General features: G+C 50.1%; 1 protein-coding gene across 2 annotated transcripts in view; it reads left to right on the top strand.

The window, feature by feature from the left end:
• Positions 1-1,540: 1,540 nt before the first annotated feature.
• Tbc1d14 (TBC1 domain family member 14) overlaps positions 1,541-18,721 on the top strand; it is a 91,115-nt gene continuing 73,934 nt past the window's right edge. For both annotated transcript variants that reach the window (XM_074042671.1, XM_074042673.1), the window contains exons 1-2: positions 1,541-1,669; positions 11,156-11,894. In XM_074042671.1, coding sequence (XP_073898772.1) covers positions 1,564-1,669; positions 11,156-11,894 — 845 coding nt within the window. In that variant the 5' untranslated portion in view covers positions 1,541-1,563. The remainder of the gene's footprint in view (positions 1,670-11,155; positions 11,895-18,721) is intronic.

The raw sequence follows: 18,721 nt of genomic DNA on the forward strand, positions 1-18,721 counted from the left end.
TGAGACTCAGGCTAGGTGCGGTGGCAGCTCAAGCCTGTAATCCTAGCTACTCAGGAGGTGGAGACTGGAAGGATCAAGGTTCTAGACTAGCCTAGGGAAAAGGTTCACGAGACCCCATTGTCATCCTAGCTATGCAGGGAAGCTGAAATAGGATTGTGGTAAGTCAAGATCCTATCTCAAAAATAACCAGCACAAAAAGGACTGGTGGGGTGGCTCAAGTAGCAGAGCACTTGCCTAGTAAGCACAAGGCCCTGAGTTCAACTCCCAGTACTGTTAAAAAGCAAACAAAAGTCCTGAGAGAATTGGGGAGGGCAAGGAACCTTGTGAAAGGCAACCTGCTAGTCAGATATGTTAAGTTGTAACTGAGCCAGACTGAAGCAAGTCTCTGCTCTCCTGTTAGTGCTTAAAACCCACTGGGAGAGCCTGGAGAGGCTTGATAGAGACCTGGTATTGTGTTTATTTAAAACCACCAGAAGTTTAAGCATTTATAAAGCTTTTACTACACATCAAACACTGGCAGGGATGCCTGAGAGCCACATGGCTCTCATATCCTACGGACAACCCTACCTTCTTGTCATCTGTAACTAATAGGTCCCAGGAGCTATGAGCTGGGGAAAGAGACAAGTTAAGTGTTCTGTGACCATCTCTAAGGACCACAGCCCAGACAAATGAATTCATTGTATGCTTCCAGATGCTGATTCCACGGGAGATTGCTCTTCTTGTCCCTGATCACTGGCTGTTCAAGTCCTCCTATAGATTCAGTGGTAGTCAGTATCTCTAGGGTTTCCCCTTTGGTAATTCCTCTGCTATGCCAACCCTCAGGGCTCTTACTATAAACCCAGGCTCCAGTCACGGCTTTCTGAATGTCCTCAGAATGTAAAGACAACCTAACAAACACTCAAGTCTCTACTGTCTGCCAGGCACAGGGAAGACAGCAGTAAACACCATGCGGTGGGCTCAGGTTTGTCTACAGATCCTGCATTTCTGTCAGGAGGCATTTCCTACACAATACCCCACTCAGAGCCTTGCATCATCTCCATGAGAAAAGCATCGGCTTTGGCTCCTCTCAACTACTGACCCACCCCAGGACCTTGGGCAGAGGGCTTTCTTCTCTCTGAATCTATATCCTGTTCTAAAAACGGATTTGATTATGGACTATTGCTGAGTTTTTGCAATGTTTACGCAAAATGCACATAAACGGTAGGCCAGTGGTTCCCCATTACACAGCTTTCAGAACACTCATGAAGCCAGAATCTCACCTGTGATTTAACTGGCCTGGAGCGCAGCCCGGGCTTGGGAATTTTAAAAGATCCCACGTGATGCTAAAGCGTACACAAATTTGAGAACCACAGCTCTAAGCATTGGGTCAAAGCGTAATAAGCGAGCAATCAGAAAAGCCCGTTTTGCAGATTAAGAGACTAAGGCCAGGTCGGGCAGGCACGGAGGCGCTCTTCTAAAGCCATAAACCCTTTGCTTGAGTCCAGGTCTCTCACACAGACCTCCTCTTGTCCAGTAGGAGCAGGGCCAGGTCTCCTGCACCTGCCAGGCAGGGGCGCCCGATCGATGCGCTCGGCCGCTCGGCTCCCCATGCCTGGTACAGCCCGCTCGTGCCCCTTCCCCCTCCCAGGCGCTTCCCACTTCCAAGATGGCCGCGGGTGGAGCCGACCAGGTAAGGGGGCCCCTGTCGGGCGTCAGCGCCCTATCTGCGGATCCGATGACTCCTTGGGGCTTCCCTCGCAGCTCTGCTTGGACCTTGGGACAGAGGAGGACCCGGAACGCCGCTCCAAAGTGCTGTGACGGACAGACTGCGAGCCGGAGGAGGGGCAGCCGGGCGAGCATCAAGCTCAAAGCACAGCGGAGGCGCGGTGGGGGGCGACGGCGCGGGCGGAAGAGCTGTCGCAGGCCGGCAGGGGGCGTGGCAAGAGTGCGCGGGGGCGTGGCAAGAGAGCGTGGGGGCGTGGCAAGGCGCGGGGCGGGGCCAGGGCGTGTGGGGTGGGGCCGGCGTGAGCCGCCGTTGGCCGCGGGCGGCTGGCGCGCACCTACCGCGGATCCGCTGCAGCCGAGTGGAGCGTCCGAGCCCAGCAAGTTGCGGGTCCCCGGGGCCTGGGCTGCGGGCCCCGGGATGGCGTCTGAGCCGCGATAACTCGGGTACTGAGGGCTTCCGCTGAGGGCCGAGGCGCGAGGGAGGCTGGGAGGGGCGCGGGGCCGCTGCCACCTGCTGCAGCGCTGGCGGCGGGAGCCGCGGCGGCCTGAGGCGCACGGGCCGGCGCGCCCCCGGGCGGGGGTGTGTGGGATGGTGCTGTCGTGCGCCCCGGACGCTCCTTCAGGACTCGCTCCTTTCCCGGAACTTGGAGAAAACTTTTCTTCTCAGACTCCTGTGCGTCTGGCATGTGCCGGGTTCCACTCGTCTGAGTCCCTGTCTTTGGACGGCGGACCCCCTTCCTTAAAGGCCCTCTTTACTCCTGGGGTGCGCTCCTGACCACCAGATCCCTGCCTCGGGCCCCTGTCCCCTTCAGATCTCCCGGCTTTGGGTTCTCTTCTCCTCGGAGCACCCCGGCTCCGTGCCGAGACCCTGGTGAGAGCTCTCCTCTCTACTGGGCTGGCCAGAGGCTGGAGCCCAGCGGGGCGCTGCCCCGGACCTCGGGGGTGGGGGCTGTCTGGACAACAGAGCTCTGGCTGCTCCTTCCCAGCGGGTGCAGATCAGCCCTGCGGGGAGCCTGACCACGAGTGAGGCCTCCTGAGCAGGTGCGGGAGACCACTCCCGTCTTAAAGTTGTAGGGCTCCGATGTGGATACGAAGCTTTGTTTTGGAAGGTTCTGTGTGCGCCGATGTAGGTCGTTGTTGCCACAGTCCATGGGAGGCCCTGGGCATCATCCCACTGGGACAGAGCTCTCACCTTCTCGCCCTGCCCCCCTCTGCAGGATATTAGCATCCAGTTGTTTTGGTGGCTTTTATAGAGCTTGGATTGCCTGTGGGCACTGGCAGGTGTTTTGTAGTACTGAGCTAGTCCTTACTGAGGTCTTGGAACACTTCCTGCTGCCCAGTTAGGGACAAGTCTCAAGTTTGGACATGGCGTCTCACCTCTCCCAGCTCTTCTGCTTTCTTAGTTGTATATGTTTGAGCCCTGGAGATCCTGAGCTCCAGAGCTAGAGAGACCCAGCAGTATGGGAACCTGGCTCTCTGGTGCTCAGGGTTATTGGGGGTGGAAACACAAAGGGAGGTTTTGAGTCATCCAGGTGAAAGAGACAGTTCACTGGGCCAGGCTCTGCTCACCTTGGTGTCCTTTGCAGTCCTGTCAGGCCCCTGATCAGCACTTGGCTTGCACCAATCTGGACTTGATTCCTGCTTGTGCAATGGAGTTTTCATAGCCTGCCTCCAGCCATCTCCTCACATTCAGCATCTGTGTGTCTTACCTGACTTCTGCCTGTCCCTGTCCCTGTCCCTTTAGAGCCTTCACTTCCTCTGTGCTAGGCCCACTCCTGTTGTCCAAAGGGTGAATTCCTCTCTGTCATGCTTCCGTGTTCCCTCCCCCATCCTGGGCTGTGGGCTGACTCCCTCCCTGTGCACACTTCTCTAAAAGCGAGGCCATGGCTTGTCTAGTACTCCTGACTTAAAGTCTGTCTCCTCACTTGGGTCAGAGCTCCTGACCTTCATGTCCTCAGCCGGGTACAAGGCACACTTGACCACCATGTTGTGGATACTTGTGGGGTCTTGAGACCTTGGACAGGATTAGTTGTCGATGTAGACATTAATATAGTCTATAAGAGAGAAAAATGTGTGTATTCCTTGTAGGACTAGGTATAAAGAAACTTATTGGGCCTGGGTTGTTTAGACGTCTTCCTTGTTACCTGGAAGGCCCTCGGGTTGATCAGCTTGGCTAATCACCTCCTTTTACAGATAGGGAAGTTGAGGCTCAGAGCTCAATGTCACACAGTAGGTGTGAAGAGAGATGTTAGTGACAGGAAGAAGCTGTACCTTGAAACTGTGTATACTCGGAGTGGCTGTTTCTGGGCCTGCTTATGCAAATGTGTTGCTAAAATAGTGGGGCTGAGCTGGCCAGCCCTCTCTGGTGCCCAGAAGAGTAACACCAGCCAGCATCTTCTAAGGCTTAGCTCTTGCCAGGCACGAATCTCAAGGCTTTATGTGGACTTCTTCTCTAATTCTTGTCATTGAGGTAGGGTCTGTTGTCCCCATTTGAATACAAGGAAACTGAGGCACAGGAAAGTTAAGAAACTAATCCAAAGTCACACAACTGATAAGTAGAGGAGGCAGGATTTGAACCCAGGCAGTCTACTTCCAGAAGCTGCATTGTTCTTCCTGTTTATTTTATTTTTAGAACGTTTCTATTGAAAGCTAACATACAGACAGAAAAGCACAAAAGTTACGTGTTCAGCTTCCTGATTATCACAGAGTTCAGGGTCTGTATCCTAAGCATGCCAGCAAGCCATGCCTGGTCTTTGATGTCAGACCGGTCTGAATCTAGTGTCCCTTGCTGTGACCTTGGGTGAGTTACTTTGCTCCTCTGAATCCTTCAGTGCACTTGGCAGGCTTGCGATGACTAGCGCACGTGAGGGCTCCTAATGTGTGGCACACGGTAAGAATTAGGATTACAAATTACCCTGCCATTGTTAGGTGGTCTGAATATCTTCTTGTCTATCAGTACTTCCCAGGTACTTACGGCAGAGGGGTTTGGTAACTCGCTAAATGTAGCTGAACATTCTGGAGAGGAAAGAACACCCCATATGTTCTAAGTTCTTAATTTAAAATGTCCCACTTACGCCTTTTAGACACAGCCACTGTGTCCAGGGTAAGTCGAGTGTCCGTTCTTTAGGCTATGAAGGAGCCTTTGGGGCCCTCTCAACAGTTTAACCTCAGTTTCAGCCTGGTGCACTGAAATATTCATGGGAGAAAACCTATTTAAACAGTAAGTTCAGGGGGTCTGGAAGTTGTCATTCACCCTCCAGAGGAACATGAGTTTCTAGGAATTGTTTTTAGGACTATTTTTATCCTAAATAACAACTCACTTGAAAAAGGACCTCTCCATTCTACACAGTGCAGACCAGCCCATTGTTTTACGCGGTATGGGTAGCAGTGGAGAGGGCTTCGCATCACGTCACATGGTTAGTGCTGGCTGCTCTCACGGAGCCCTCAGTCAGAGTTTGTGATCAGGCTCTTTGGGTGCTGGTGGGGTTTCCTAGTTCGTGGGTGTAAATGTTGAGCACAGTCCCCCACAGACTTGCTGTGCGTACCTGGTAGGCCAAGTACAAATCTGCTTGTTTTAAATGTTACTGCTGAGGTCCCCTGGGACCCAGGGCCACCCTGGTCTTTCCTGACTCAGCCAGGATTTGAGTTAAGGAAGAGGTCCTATAGCAGGTAGATTCACATGGGGGAAGGGGAAGGGAGTACCACCCTAATCCCTGGGCTCTCTTTGGTGTTAGAACTCACTTCCCGGGCTCAACTGGGCTGGCTGTCCTTCCCCAGCTGTCTTGTGCCCCAGGTTAAGGTTAAGTCTAGTGGAGCAACCACTGCCGTGTGGAGGCCATCAGTCTCACCAGAACCCCCAAGAGGCCTTGGGGAGAATGACGTGGGTGCTGGACTCAGAAAACTCAGGTGGGCTCAGCTGGGTTGTTTCCGTGTGTGAAGTGGGGAATGTAGTCTGCCCTCCCCTAACATAGGGCTTACAGGAGGCCTGGTGTCTGCATTTGGCCTTTTAAGCAGCATAGCTTCCAATGGACCTTGACGTCATAGCTGGACTTACAGTGGAAACCTTGGGCAAGCCACATGCCTCAGTTGCCTCCTTTTCTCAAGGGCTTGTTGAAGGGCTTTAAGCACTCTGGTACATTCATTTGTTTGTTTGTTGTTTTTACAGTACTGGGGCTTGAACTCAGGGCCTACACCTTGAGCAACTTCACCAGCCCGTTTTTGTGATGGGCTTTTTTCAAGATAGGGTCTCTTGATCTCTTTGCCTGGGGAGGCTTCGAACCTCGATCCTGATCTCTACCTCCTAGTAGAGATCCTATTAGTTAGGATTACAGGCGTGAGCCACCGGCGCCCAGGCAGTCTGGTACATTTAAAGTTTAGAAGTCTGTAGTTTTATGGTGATGCTCAGGTGTGGTGGCAAGTGTCATAGGTCTAGTCCTGCTCTCCTGACACTGTGGCTCTGTGACATGTTGCCCACAGGCCATGGCTCAGTAGAAACAAACTGTGTGTTTGACCCTTAGAATAAGAATCTGGAAAGGAGCTGAGCTGGGCTGAAGGGAGCCGTGGCAGTGGGGTGAGCGCACTATCCTTTTGAGGGTCTTAGGGAACAGTGGTGGCCCCTTGCCCACTGCTGTCCTTGGGGGGCATCCAGAGAGGTGCAGAGGCAGGAACTACTTGGGGCCTAGGCCCTGTGGCTGGGAATAGTCCACAGTAAGAAGGTGCCACAGGGTATCTGCACAGAAGGCAGCCTGACTTCTCCCTGAAGCTACCAGGGAGGGGACATTTTTCCCCATGGGGACATAACTAAATCGTCTGGGTTGGGCTTCATAGGTGGTTTCCTTTGTTGTGGAGACTGATCAAGACCTAGTGTCATGGTTTTATGAATAGAAAATGAATTGGCTGCTTTTGGATGGAATTCTGTTCAGAATTGCTAGCAGAGTTGCTGTCCCCTTCCTGACTTCTCTTATACTAAACATGGCCCCTGTGGGGTGGCAGTTGGGTGTTCCAGTCTCTCAGGCCATTTTTCCTCTTTGCTTGCTGCAGAGCTCTGTGCTGGGACAGGCAAATAAAATTCAGATGGTCTTGCTGCAAGGAGTAAACACAGTCTGCCTCTTATCCCTGCTTCACATCTTGTGTGGTTTTCTCTGGTCCGGAAAGTGATGACTGGGCTTCAGTAGCGCCGTGTTTTGGGCCTTCCTTGGCAGTGGTCTGTGGGGCTACTCCTTCCTCCCTGGGTGTACAGAGCACCAGAGATTATGTCACTTGCTTGCGACTTTGGAAAACAAAGGTAGAGGGAGGAATTTTGTATCAATTTCCTGACCATCTGGTGTGGATGGTGGTCTTTACTACCAGGTATGGGACTTTACAGATGCACTGAGTAGTCATGGTGTTGGTTGTCCACACATGTTGCCAGGAACTCAGTGGTAAGGGTTTTTTTCTTTGTATCATTGCTTCTAGTGCTTACCTTGTTCTTGGAACATAACCCAGCAGATGTTGCCTGGCTGGGACTGTTCCCGAAACCTGCCCACTTAAGAATTTAGTTGTTAGTAATAATTAATTCAGCACATAGTTTTTTGAAACCTTAATCCATGCTAGGCTTTCGGCCAGGTAGTGGGATCTAGAAACTGGTAGAACTGTGCCTGCTTGAGGCCTGGAATCCAGTGGCGAGGGAGACAGGAGAACTCTTGTAAAAATCTCTCCTGGCCCTGCTGGAGAGAGCACCCCACAGTGGCCTGGCAGGGCTGATATTGTGAGGCCAGGATCATGGTGCAAGGCGGAGAGGCAGTCAGAGATGATGGGGAGGGCCCCTGGTGCCTGTTCAGCTTGGGGAATTCAGGCTTAGTCTGTGTTTAGAAAGTGTGTGACTTGGAGGCAGGCCACCTGCCTTTGGCCAGCTTCCAAAGTCCACCCCACGGCCTTGTTTGTATAACCTCCCCCTATGGGGCACTGGCAGAACGCAGAAGGCCTGGAAAGCTGCCTCTGGTTTTATTGTACCAGTGGTATAGCTGGAAGGGCTTGAAGACAGGTGGCCTTGGTCCTTGTAGAGTTTGATTCCAGTGTTGCAAGTGGAAGTACTGTTTTCCTTTTAGGGTTATTTCCCTGAAGACTGACACCCCGTTCCTGAGATTTAAGGAACTTAAGCTGGACTTGGGACTCAGAGGACCCAAAGGTTGCCTGGCTTCTCCCAGGAAGAGGCCCTGGGGCTGCTGCCCTGGCCCCGTGGCAGAGGAGAGTAGGACAGAGAGGCATACTGTGGTTCTGGGCTGTGGCCTAGCTTCCTTTTCTGTGCTTTGGTCATGGCCAGACTCAGGGAAGGGACTCTTGGAATACCATGAATGAAAAGCTCTTGTTTCACTTAACTGGTTTCCATTAGACTTAGCAAGTGCCTTCTGTTTGCCCAGCGCTGACTTTCCTAGAAAAGGTGGATTTAGTGTTCCTGTCTGCTCTAGGGTCAGAATTCTTTCTTGGTGGTATTGGGGATTGAACACAGGACCTTGAGCTTTCTAGGCAGGGGTTCTACCACTTGAGCACACCTCCAGCCCTTTTGTTTGTATTTTGTTTTTGAGATAGGATCTCATTAACTTGCTAACTTTGCCCACAGGCTGGCCTCAAACTTTTGAGCCTCCTGCCTTCACCTCCTAAGTAGCTGGGATTATAGGTGTGAACAACCACACCCAACAGGGTCAGAATTTCTTGTGTGAACCCACCTCTCTTTTGTAACAGTTCACAGCTTCATCTTTTCAGCCACTTTGGCTTTTTATGTGGCTAGAAAGCAGAGTGAAATTTGCATTTATCAGGCACTAGCTAGGTGTCAGATGCTGGCTTGTGCTTTCACCAAACCTCGCTTCTTTTTTCTTCAGAGCAACCTGTGAGTAATGTGGCAGTGCCCCATTTTACTGCTAGGTGGAAGAGAAGTTGAGGCTTAGAGAAAGGTTAACCACCTCTCCTGAGTTTGCCCAGGCTGGTAAATGGCAGAGCCAGAACTTCAGCTGGGCCTGCCAGTGTGCTCAGCTCTGTTTAGCATAAGGATTTCCTCTTCTGTGTATGGCTTTTTGCCAGTTTGGTCTTTTGGAGTATTGATAGTGGTTTGATAATTCTAATTACCTTTGACCTTGTCAAAGATGAGCTCTTAACTTTGTGATAAAAGTATTTCTGACTTATTATATTTTCATTTTAATTAAGGAAATGTAGAACTTTCAAATCTGCTTATATTTGAATCTACCCATACCTTTTTTGTGCCCCTGTTGTCTCATAATGGGACTAGAGGGTTTTCCCAGAGCAGGGAGCACAGAAGTGCCATATGACTTGGGGACTTAGGCCGGAAACTCAGGGCTGTGTGAGCTTGAAACATTTAAAGTGTGTCCATGCCAGGTAAAGCAGCGCCAAGGTCTTCTGGAGCATGAACTGAGTTTTTTGTGTTGTAGGTTTAAGACACGTTTTCTTTCTGTCTTTTGTAGCACCTTTATAATTTTGCTTTGTGTCTAACCCTAATTTTGTCTGTACTTTTGTTGAAGGAGTACTGTATGGTTCTACCTTCTTAAGAGAAATTGATCATCACTTAGTAACACACTGGAATCAAATGACCCTTAATCATTCACTGGGTCATATTTCAGGCTTTTGTATAGCTCAGTCTATTTCTGAATTCTGCCTTTTGATTCATTCCTTCACATTTCTATTTTTGCTCCCTGCTGCTCTGTCTGACTACCTCCTTCAGTTTCTTGGAGGGCGGGCAACTACTCCCCTGTCCCTTTTCTGCTTTTAATGAATTTGCTTTGTTGTGTGACCCTGAGGCACTGGGGAGGCCCTTGCAGAGGCTGAGCTGACCTCCAGTGGGCCGGCTGCCCTTGTGCCTTCTGAACGCTTTCAGCAACCTGCTGTTTGGGCATAGCAATTTCCAGCAATGCCCGCTGGGGCCAGCCGCCGCTTTCATCCATGCTTGATTTTCCTAAGGCCATCTGTAGTAGAGTTGGGCTTAGAACCCAGGAATGGCTGGGTCCAAAGTCCTGTTCCTGTGTTGTTCTGCTCTCTGGTCAGACTTCAGTGTGGCACCTGAGTTGTTTAGTTTTGACATTTTGCAGAGGTAACCTGACACAGGCTGGGGTTGACAGTGTGCTGGGGGCTGTGTCCTTCCGGCTAGAATGCTCTCCAGGCTTATCCCTCCACTCCCTCCAAGGCAAGAGCGCTTTGGACATGGTGGTAGACATGGGTGAGGTGCTAAGGTTTTTGACTCTTCTCACTCAAGTTTTGGTTGTAATTGTCCCTTTCCTGATTGTATCTTCCCTGAACCGGCCTCCTGACCTGGCTTTATGACTCTTAAGCTAAGCCATTCTAAAGTAGGTGAGGCCCACTTTGGGCCCCGGATGCCAGCTCTGCTGCTGGGTAGCAGTCTGACCTGGTAGGTATTTCTTAGCGTCTGCTTTCTGCTGTGGTTAGGGAATAGCGTGCGCTGCTCCGGGTGTGAGTAAGCGTGACTGCCGTGGAGTGGCATGGCCAGCTTGGATGTGTTGTGCAGTCTGAATGCAGATGGCATACGTAACTCCTTTGGCTGTTTTTCTGTCTTAATGAAGACATTAACTTTGACTTTTATGCTGTCTCAGAATGAATAGAATTGAACTCAGGGCCTGTGTATCCTAGGCAAGCATTCTGCCACTGAGCCCTGAATTCACATTTGGACAGAGATGTCCTGTTTTTTACTTACCTGCTGTGTCAGCTTTGTGTTACTGTGGCAAAGTACCTGAGACTTTGTAAGGAGGAAGAGTTTTTCTTGGCTCAGAGTTTCAGGGGCTTCAATCTGTGCTCATTTGGTCTGATTGCTTTGGGCCTGGGGCAGCACAGTACATCTGAGCAGGTGCCGGATGAATCTTGTTTACCTAGTGGTAGCGAGGAAGCAAGAAAAGCAACAGCAAGGGTCTGGGGCCCAGTATCCCCTCCCAGGGCAAAGTTCCCCGGTGATCTCACTCCTTCCCACTAGACTCTACCTCCTAAAGGTTTCACCACCTCCCAGTTTCACCATGGACTGGGAACTGAACCTTCAACATGTGGGTCTTTGGGGGATATTCAAGCTCCAAACTAGAGCATTCCCCTCCCTCCCAGAAAGACAGAAAACCTCCCACAAGAAAACTGCCCCTCCCCCCACCTCCTTGTCTAGTCCTCTGCTCCCATTGCTGCCCTGGGTGTCAGGGATGAGACTAGTGGGGTAATGGTGGTGATGGTGAGGATGCTTATTTTGCCCTAGCCATGTCCTTTGTATGTCTGGTCTTCCTGCTGTTTTATGTCATGATAGCCTGTGTTAAAGCTCTAGCCCTGGTCCTGAATCAGAACTTGGGTTCAGGGGGGCACTTTTAAAGGTGTCCCCCTTTAGATGGGTGTCAGGCCATTCGAACTGTGTGTCCAAGTACTGGCATCTTTGGGTTTTGTATCTACCTTCTTAATTTTCATGTCTGTGTTTCTTTAGTTTCTCCTTGGACCAAGATGACTGATGGAAACCTTTCCACCTCTACAAATGGCGTAGCCTTGATGGGCATTCTGGATGGTCGGTCCGGAAACCCCCTTAAGAACCTTCAACACCTGAATGTCAAGGCGCCCCGGTCCCTCTCGGTGCCTGAGTATGGGTCCACACTGAAACTTGGTGCTTTGGAAGATCGGCACAGCCTTCAGTCGGTGGATTCGGGCATTCCTACACTGGAAATCGGCAACCCAGAGCCTGTCCCTTGCAGTGTGGTCCATGTGAAGAGAAAACAGTCTGAGTCCGAGATTGTCTCCGAGCGGGCCTTCCAGAGTGCATGCCCACTGCCTTCCTGTGTACCCCAGATTCCTGCCAGCACTGAGCGGGAGCAGGTTGTGCGTAAGTCCTCCACGTTCCCCAGGACAGGCTATGACTCAGTGAAGCTCTACAGCCCCACCTCCAAAGCTTTGAGCCGCAGTGACGATGCCTCTGTCTGCAGTGTGTCTAGTCTCAGCACAGAACTGTCAACCACGTTGTCTGTCAGCAATGAGGACATCTTGGACCTCATGGTCACGAGCAGCTCCAGTGCCATTGTGACCCTGGAGAATGATGATGACCCACAGTTCACCGATGTCACCCTGAGCTCCATTAAGGACACAAGTGATTCACAGCAGCAGGACTGTGTTGATGAGCCTGAGGAGGGGAGTAAATTGAAAATTTTGGGGCCATTCAGTAACTTCTTTACAAGGTAATGCCACCTTTGTCTCTCTAGCAGAGCTAGGATACTGAATTCAGACTAGTTGCTTCTTGTCTAAGATGTGTGGTGTGTTCTGCTTTGTTAAGCAAGTGCTGTGTCATACAGATAATCATGCCTTTCCCTGTACCCCAGACTGCTGTGGAGTAGTGTGTGGGCCAGGTCTGCTGGTGATTCAGCTGTCTACTCTTCACTGTCACCTGCTACTCTGTTCTTGGCTCACTCTTACGGTTTTTGTTACTTCTTATTGTGGCTGCAGGTGACTCTGAGATGGTCGTGAGCCTTAGTCTGTCAGCCTTAGGCTCTGAAGGGTTCTGGAACTAAGGACTTCAGGTTCTTGGGCCAGAGAGCACAGATGAGGCTGGCATCAGTGTTAGTGATTCACATTTCTAATATTGTTCCACTGGCAGAGCCCAGGGCTGGCATATCCAGGTGCCATGATCACTTCCCCTGGGTTCCTGTGTGGCCCAACAGGGTGGGGTGTTTGTGTTCTGGCCCTGACCTTGCAGTTGTGGTGTGTGCTTCACTGCACTGCAGCCACATGCATTCCCACTGTGTTAGGCCTGCACTGTGCATTCCTCCCCATGCTACCCTGTCACTCAGGTACCCAAAAGGCTCACTGGGTTGCTATGTGTTGCCTAAAGCCCTTTGGGGGTAGCTGCTTCAGCAAGTGTCTGTGTCTGAGGCCTGTTCCAGGTGGGTCACCTGGGAGTGACAGGACAATAGAAATGATCTTAGGTAATGATGGAGGAAGGGCTAACAGCTCAGGGGTGGTGTGGGTATATAAGCCACGGTAAACTCCTAAACTGTAAAGTGCTACGCAGAACAGCTGAGGAAAGTATCTGCAGAATTGTGATCTCTGTAGCTGCTCTTTTGGGGCCTCTGGGTCTGGCAAACCCACCTGCCAAGAATTTCTGTGGTTGTCCCTGGCTGCTCCATGTACAGGTGCCCCTGGCAAAGCCCCACATTGGAGACAGGTGTGGTGGTGTAATCTCAGCACATAAGAGGCTGAGGCAGGAGGATTGCAAGTTCCAGGCCAGCCTGGGCAAAAAGGTAACTGAGACCATACCTCGAAAACAAAAGGGCTGGAGGCATGCATGGCTCAAGTGGTAGAACACTTGCCTAAAATGTGAGAGGCCCTGAGTTCAGTACCTAGAACTGCCCAAAACAAAAGACAAACAGAAAACCTTAAAAACAACAACAACAACAACAACAAAAAAAAACCTGTGTCAGACCGTTTGCATCCTGGGTGTGCCATGCTGACTGGACACACTGGAGACACCTGTGACATTAGGCACTGCAGGAGCTTATTGCTGCCTAGTTGCTTCATCAGCTAAACGTGGGCATCTTGGGGACTCTGAGACCAGTTCTGAGTGAAAGGATCTTACGTGGCTCATGGTTTTGTGGAACACCTTATTTTCTATGCTGGGCTGGCAGATAGATGCCCTGCTACTCCAGTAGAGCCCTCTGTGCCTGAACTCAGTAATTCTGTGATTGCTTCAGCAGGAAAAGCCCAGGACTCTGCATGTCATACTCCCTTCTGAGGCCCTGGCTGTGCTACAGTAGTGTTGCGGTTCCCATTGGTGTGGCCAGAGTGTTCCCATTGTTGAGATGAGTGGTTTCCACTTTCTCTGTTCACAAATACCACTGGTGCCTTAAATGTGGATCCTCGGGATGCATGCAGGGCTTTAGAGTCTCGGGGAAAGACTGGGTTTTCACAGTCATCTGAGATTCTTAGCAAATCTGGGAACCCTTGTTTGACATGGGTGGCTGGGAAGCAGCTTAGTAAGAGCTTGGCTTTGGGATTCCACAGACCTATACCCATGTCCTAGCTGTGTGACCTTGGGCATGTTGCTCCGCCTAAAATAGTATTAATAAGAGCCTCACACAGAGTGCCCTTTGCGTTGCTGATGGCATTCCACTTTCACCTCAGTTGTCTCCATCATCACAGTGCTTTCTGTCTCGGCTTCTTCACCTGGGAGGTGTGGGATTAAGGAGTCCTCTATGGTAGTCGTAGGAATAAGTGGGTTAATGTGTGCGAAGCTTAGTGTGTGTCCTGACATACAGAAGGCTTTAGATATGAGTAGTTTGGGGTGATCATGGCTGTGCTCTGCTCTGTCATTGCCTTTGTCTTACTGGGATGTGGCTGAATTGAGTAGTCTGTTGGAACCTCTTCCCCAACCAGTATCAGTTACGCAGTCTGTACATTCTTTCCAAGGCTGCTGTTTCTTGAAAGTCTTCCTTAGCTGTGGGCTACAGAAAGAAACTTCTCTGTTTTTTATCCCTCGTTGCTGTCTCCTTACCCTTGTTCTGATGGCTGCGACATTGTTACTGGGAGCCTCACTTAAGTACTTTTGGGAAACACGGGAGTGGAATGATAAATGAGCCAATCAGTGATTCCAAGCGCTGGGCTGCTGGGTTGTCCTAGAGTTTCAGAGTGTTAGAGAAGAGTTTCAATGGAGAGTTAACTTTGAGAGACAGAGTTCTGTGCCTGAAATGCGTGGAGCTCACTAAGCATGTCACAGATGAGTAAATGGAGTTACAGAGAATGTTTGGGAACTCAGCCCAGAGTGTGCCCTCAGCAGGTGCTCAGAAAAGTGTGGAGGGTGGCAGTGTTTGTGCCAGGCCAACCCCCTCTGGGGCGTCCTACCCCAGGCTTTGCTTTGCTGCTCATCCCTGGTCTCTCACTCTCCTGGCTTCTGCTCTCCTCAACTTCAGGGAGTCTGTCCCTGGGCTGGAGAAAGGTGTGTGGCTGATACTGTAGGAGGCAGGTCTGGGGGAACATGGCTCAGCAAAAGTGGGGGAGATGGTCAGAGCGCCTGTGACCCTGGCTGCTTGATGTGATTGGTGCCTGTGTGAGATGGGGACACGGGAGTGACAGGATTGCTACTGGGCCTGTTGTCCATGGAAGGAAGCTTCAGGCCCAGCTGCCATTTGTTTTTCCTTCACCTGTTGCAACAAGTGCCTGTGTCCCAGAGTCCACTCTGAGCGTAGAGCAGTCCCTGCACCTAGAGCACCCCATCTGATGGGGGAGACCAACAAGCATCTGGTGGGGTGGGAGGCTCAGGCTTGGGCGGGCTGGGTTCATTGTGTGCAGCCTTGGACAGGTCACCTCTCTGAGCTTTAAGGGGCAGAACTAGTGCATAAGGAAGCAATCACATAGGTGAAGTATCTAACTTCCTGGCTGTCCTTGGAGCTTTCTGTGGTTCTCACAGAATGGATTTTTGTTTCCTGAAGTGTCTCTAGTTCTTGCCCCCATATTGTGCCTGCTTCAGTCAACCTACTGCTGTGCTAGTTAGAGAGGGTCTCTGTACCTGGCATTCTTATTTTTTTATATTTTGACGGTACTGAGGCTTGAACTCAGGGCCTCACCCTTGCTAGGCTTGCTAGGAGGTGCTCTACCACTTAAGCCACTCCACCAGCCCTGTTTTTTATTGGGTTTTTTGAGATTGGGTCTTGAGAACTATTTGTCTCTGGCTGGCTTCGAACCGTGATCCTCCTGATCTCTGCCTCCTGAGTAGCCAGGATGGCAGGTCTGAGCCAAACACCTGGTGTGTACCTAGCATTCTTGATGTGGGATGGGGGCTGTGCTGTGCACTGGAGGATGTGCCCCAGCATCCCTCACCCCTGCCCACTAGGTGCCAGCAACAGTCCCCAGTCTCGACCAAAAAATGTCTCTAGACTTTGCCAAATGTCCTGGGGCACGGAATGGAGAGAGGGCACCAGCATCCAGCCTTTGGGAATCCCTGGGTTGATAACCTGATAGGTTGTAACTGCCAGTACTCAATTGCCTCCTAAAGGACACTTGCTAATGTAGTGTAATTTGAGCTAGATCCTTATCTCACATAGAGCAGGAGAGGGCCTCCTTGAGGGATCCTTTGAGCCTAGTGTAGTGTTTGTCTAGAAATTGAGACAGCAAGTGCTGTTTTTCCTCTGGAGGCTGGCTTTCCCAGAAGCCAAGCGTTTAATCTGCTAATCTGCATTGGTCTGGGAGGTCATAATTAACTTTGCTACTTACATCTTCTTTCCTGTGGTCCTTTTAAGCTCTCAGAGGAGGCCACTGGAGGAGCCTTTGCTGAAGAGCGATGTTGATGTGTGTTTGCAGGCTGAGGGGAGCTTGCCAAATGAAGGCGTGGGGCAGATGGCCAGACTGTGATGGCCAGGCAGGGTGAGGCACCTGGCTGTGCCTAAAGGACTGGAATGATGGATTTTCCAGTTTGCTTTCTGACATGGCTGAGAGCCCCTTGGGTCTCAGTCTGCATGTGGCTTTCCCTGTTCTAAGTTGTAATTCAAAGGCAGTGGGAGGAGTGTGGTGGTTGAGGAGCCCCAGCTGTACCATTTTGTACTATGTGACCTTGAGAAAGTTGCTTAACCCCTGACACCCCCAGTGTTGCTTGGGTAATGTGGGGCTAACTGCATCCTTGCAAAGAGCTAAAGGCTGGGGGTATAGCTCAGTGTTGGAACACTTGCCTAACATGTGCAAAGGTCTGGGTTTAATCCCCAGACCACAAAAACCAAAAACAAAATAAACCAAGAAAGAGCTACTGTGAGGGTTAAATGAGAGTGTAAGTGAATCCTCATGCAGAGCATGTACTCATTGCAGAGGCTGTGTTTCTTTTCTTTCTTTCTTTTTTTTTTTTTTTTTTTTGTGGGACTAGGGTTTGAATTTAGGGCTTAACACTTGCAAAGCAGGCGCTCTACCACTTCAGCCACTCCTGCAGTCCATTTTGCTCCGGTTATTTTGGAGATGGAGTCTTGCAAACTATTTGCCCCGACTATCCTCAAACCATAATCCTCCCAATCTCAGCCTCCCAAATAGCTAGGATTACAGGCATGAGCCATTTGGTGCCCAGCTCAGACTGCATTTCTGTCCTGTTCTCTGCTTTTGTTGGGTTTCACCTGTGATTTCTTTCTTCCTTTTTTTTTAAATTTTGCTGTGTGAAACTGCAACAGTAGCTTAAGAGAAACACCTCTGCAGATGGATACTTTGACTCGATATGAAAGAGCTTAACTGCAATTACAGTTTCCTGTATGGATCTGGGATTTTGGGATTTGATCCTTTGGGGGTGACAGAGCATGACATGCTAAGGAGAAAATATGTTCATTGCTATTTTAAGGCAGCGAGGTAGCTTATGAAGAGTGAGATGAGTTAGTTTACCAGGAAGCGGGTGCACTTTTGAGGTGTGCTGCTCCCCCAGCCTTTGGCACAGGCAACGTTTAGTTCACACTGCTTGCTGGGGCCACTCTTCACCTTCACACTGCTCTCTCCATTAAGCTGCACACCATGGGAGGTGGTGTGTGGTAGATTCTGAGGGCTGCCAGTTCAACCTACATGCTTCCCTCCTCCCAGTGTGGCTTTCCAGACTGCAGCCACTGCAGAGCAAGAGTCCCTTGGCAGCTTGGATTCTGCATATGAATTGGGATCATCACATTCTCTCATTTATGGGAGACTTGAGGCAGAAGTGAGGTGGAGATGATTTTTCTCCTCTCTTTGGTTGCTTTCTGCTGCTTAGTGATGCTGTAGAGATGGGAGGCCTTCCTGTAGTATCAACAGTGCCTGTTTTCAGCTTCCATGTAGCAGTGAGGAGGTCATGTGACACTGACCAGAGCTGCTTTTAGTGGAGTGGTGCAAGAGAAAGTGTGGCTGGTAAACGTAAGAGGGAATGGGAGAGGAGCAGTTGGAACCAACGGTGAGTTGCTGCAGAGTGGAGAAAGAAGTGGGTAATGGCTGGAGGAAGAGGTGGTGTGAGATTGTTTCCTTTTTTAGTATTGGAGAAATCAGTTTTTTGTTTACTGCTGAGAACCTAATAAAAGCACAAGCACTAAAAATGCTTGTGTCAGAGAGGAGAGAATCACTGGAGCACCATCCTTGAGTTGGACCAGCAGGGAGAGGACCAGTTTCAGCTGAGGTGAACCATGCAGGCAACAGGTGCCAGCATAAGGGTGTAGGCACAGATGCAGGGGGGCATGGCCATGGGTTCTGTGGAAGTGTGCATGCAGCCTGCTTTATTGTTTTAATGCTTCTTCATTGCTTTGTGTGTGAACATGTGTAAGTATAGATTTTTTGGTGCTGTAGCCTTGAGTGTACTAGGCAAGCATTCCACCACTCAGCTGTATCCCTAGTCCCTGAATATAAATTTTTAATGACATCATATTTACTTAAAAAATAGACTTAGTTTTTTTTAGAGCAGTTTCAGGTTCATAGCAAAATTAAGCAGAAAGTACAGAGAATTCCTTTATATTCCCTCTCCCTCCCTCATCATCCCCCACAGGGTGTACATTTGTTAGAACTGATGAGCCTATACTGACTGGTCATTATCAGTGGAATGCCACAGTTTATGTGAGGGCCCACTCTTGGTGCCATGCGATCTGTGGATTTCAACAAATGTATGCCAGGTTTCCACCATTACAGTATCACAGAGTATTGTCACTTCCCTAGCAATTGCCATGTTCACTCTTTATCCTTCCTCCTTTCCCACTAGTCCCCAGTGGCCACTCATCTCTTGTGCATAGTTTTGCCTTTTCCAAAATGTCACATGGTTTGAGTCATAAAGTGTATAGCCTTTTCAGATTTGAGCTTCACCCTAGTGCTCTTGTTTTTATTTTGTTTCTGAGATAGGGTCTTGCTAACTTTGAGCAGGCTGGTCTTGAACTCAGGATCTTCCTGCCTGCCTCTGCCTCCCGAGTAGCTGGAATTACAGGTGTGCACCACAACTCCTGGTTTTCAGATAACTTTTTTCTCTTAGTAATAACCATCTAAGTTTCCTCCATGTCTTTATCACTTGATAGCTTACTTCTTGAAATGCTGAGTGATATTCTTC

The sequence above is a fragment of the Castor canadensis genome, chromosome 9, assembly GCF_047511655.1.
Source record: "Castor canadensis chromosome 9, mCasCan1.hap1v2, whole genome shotgun sequence".
In the NCBI taxonomy this organism is placed as follows: Eukaryota; Metazoa; Chordata; class Mammalia; order Rodentia; family Castoridae; genus Castor; species Castor canadensis.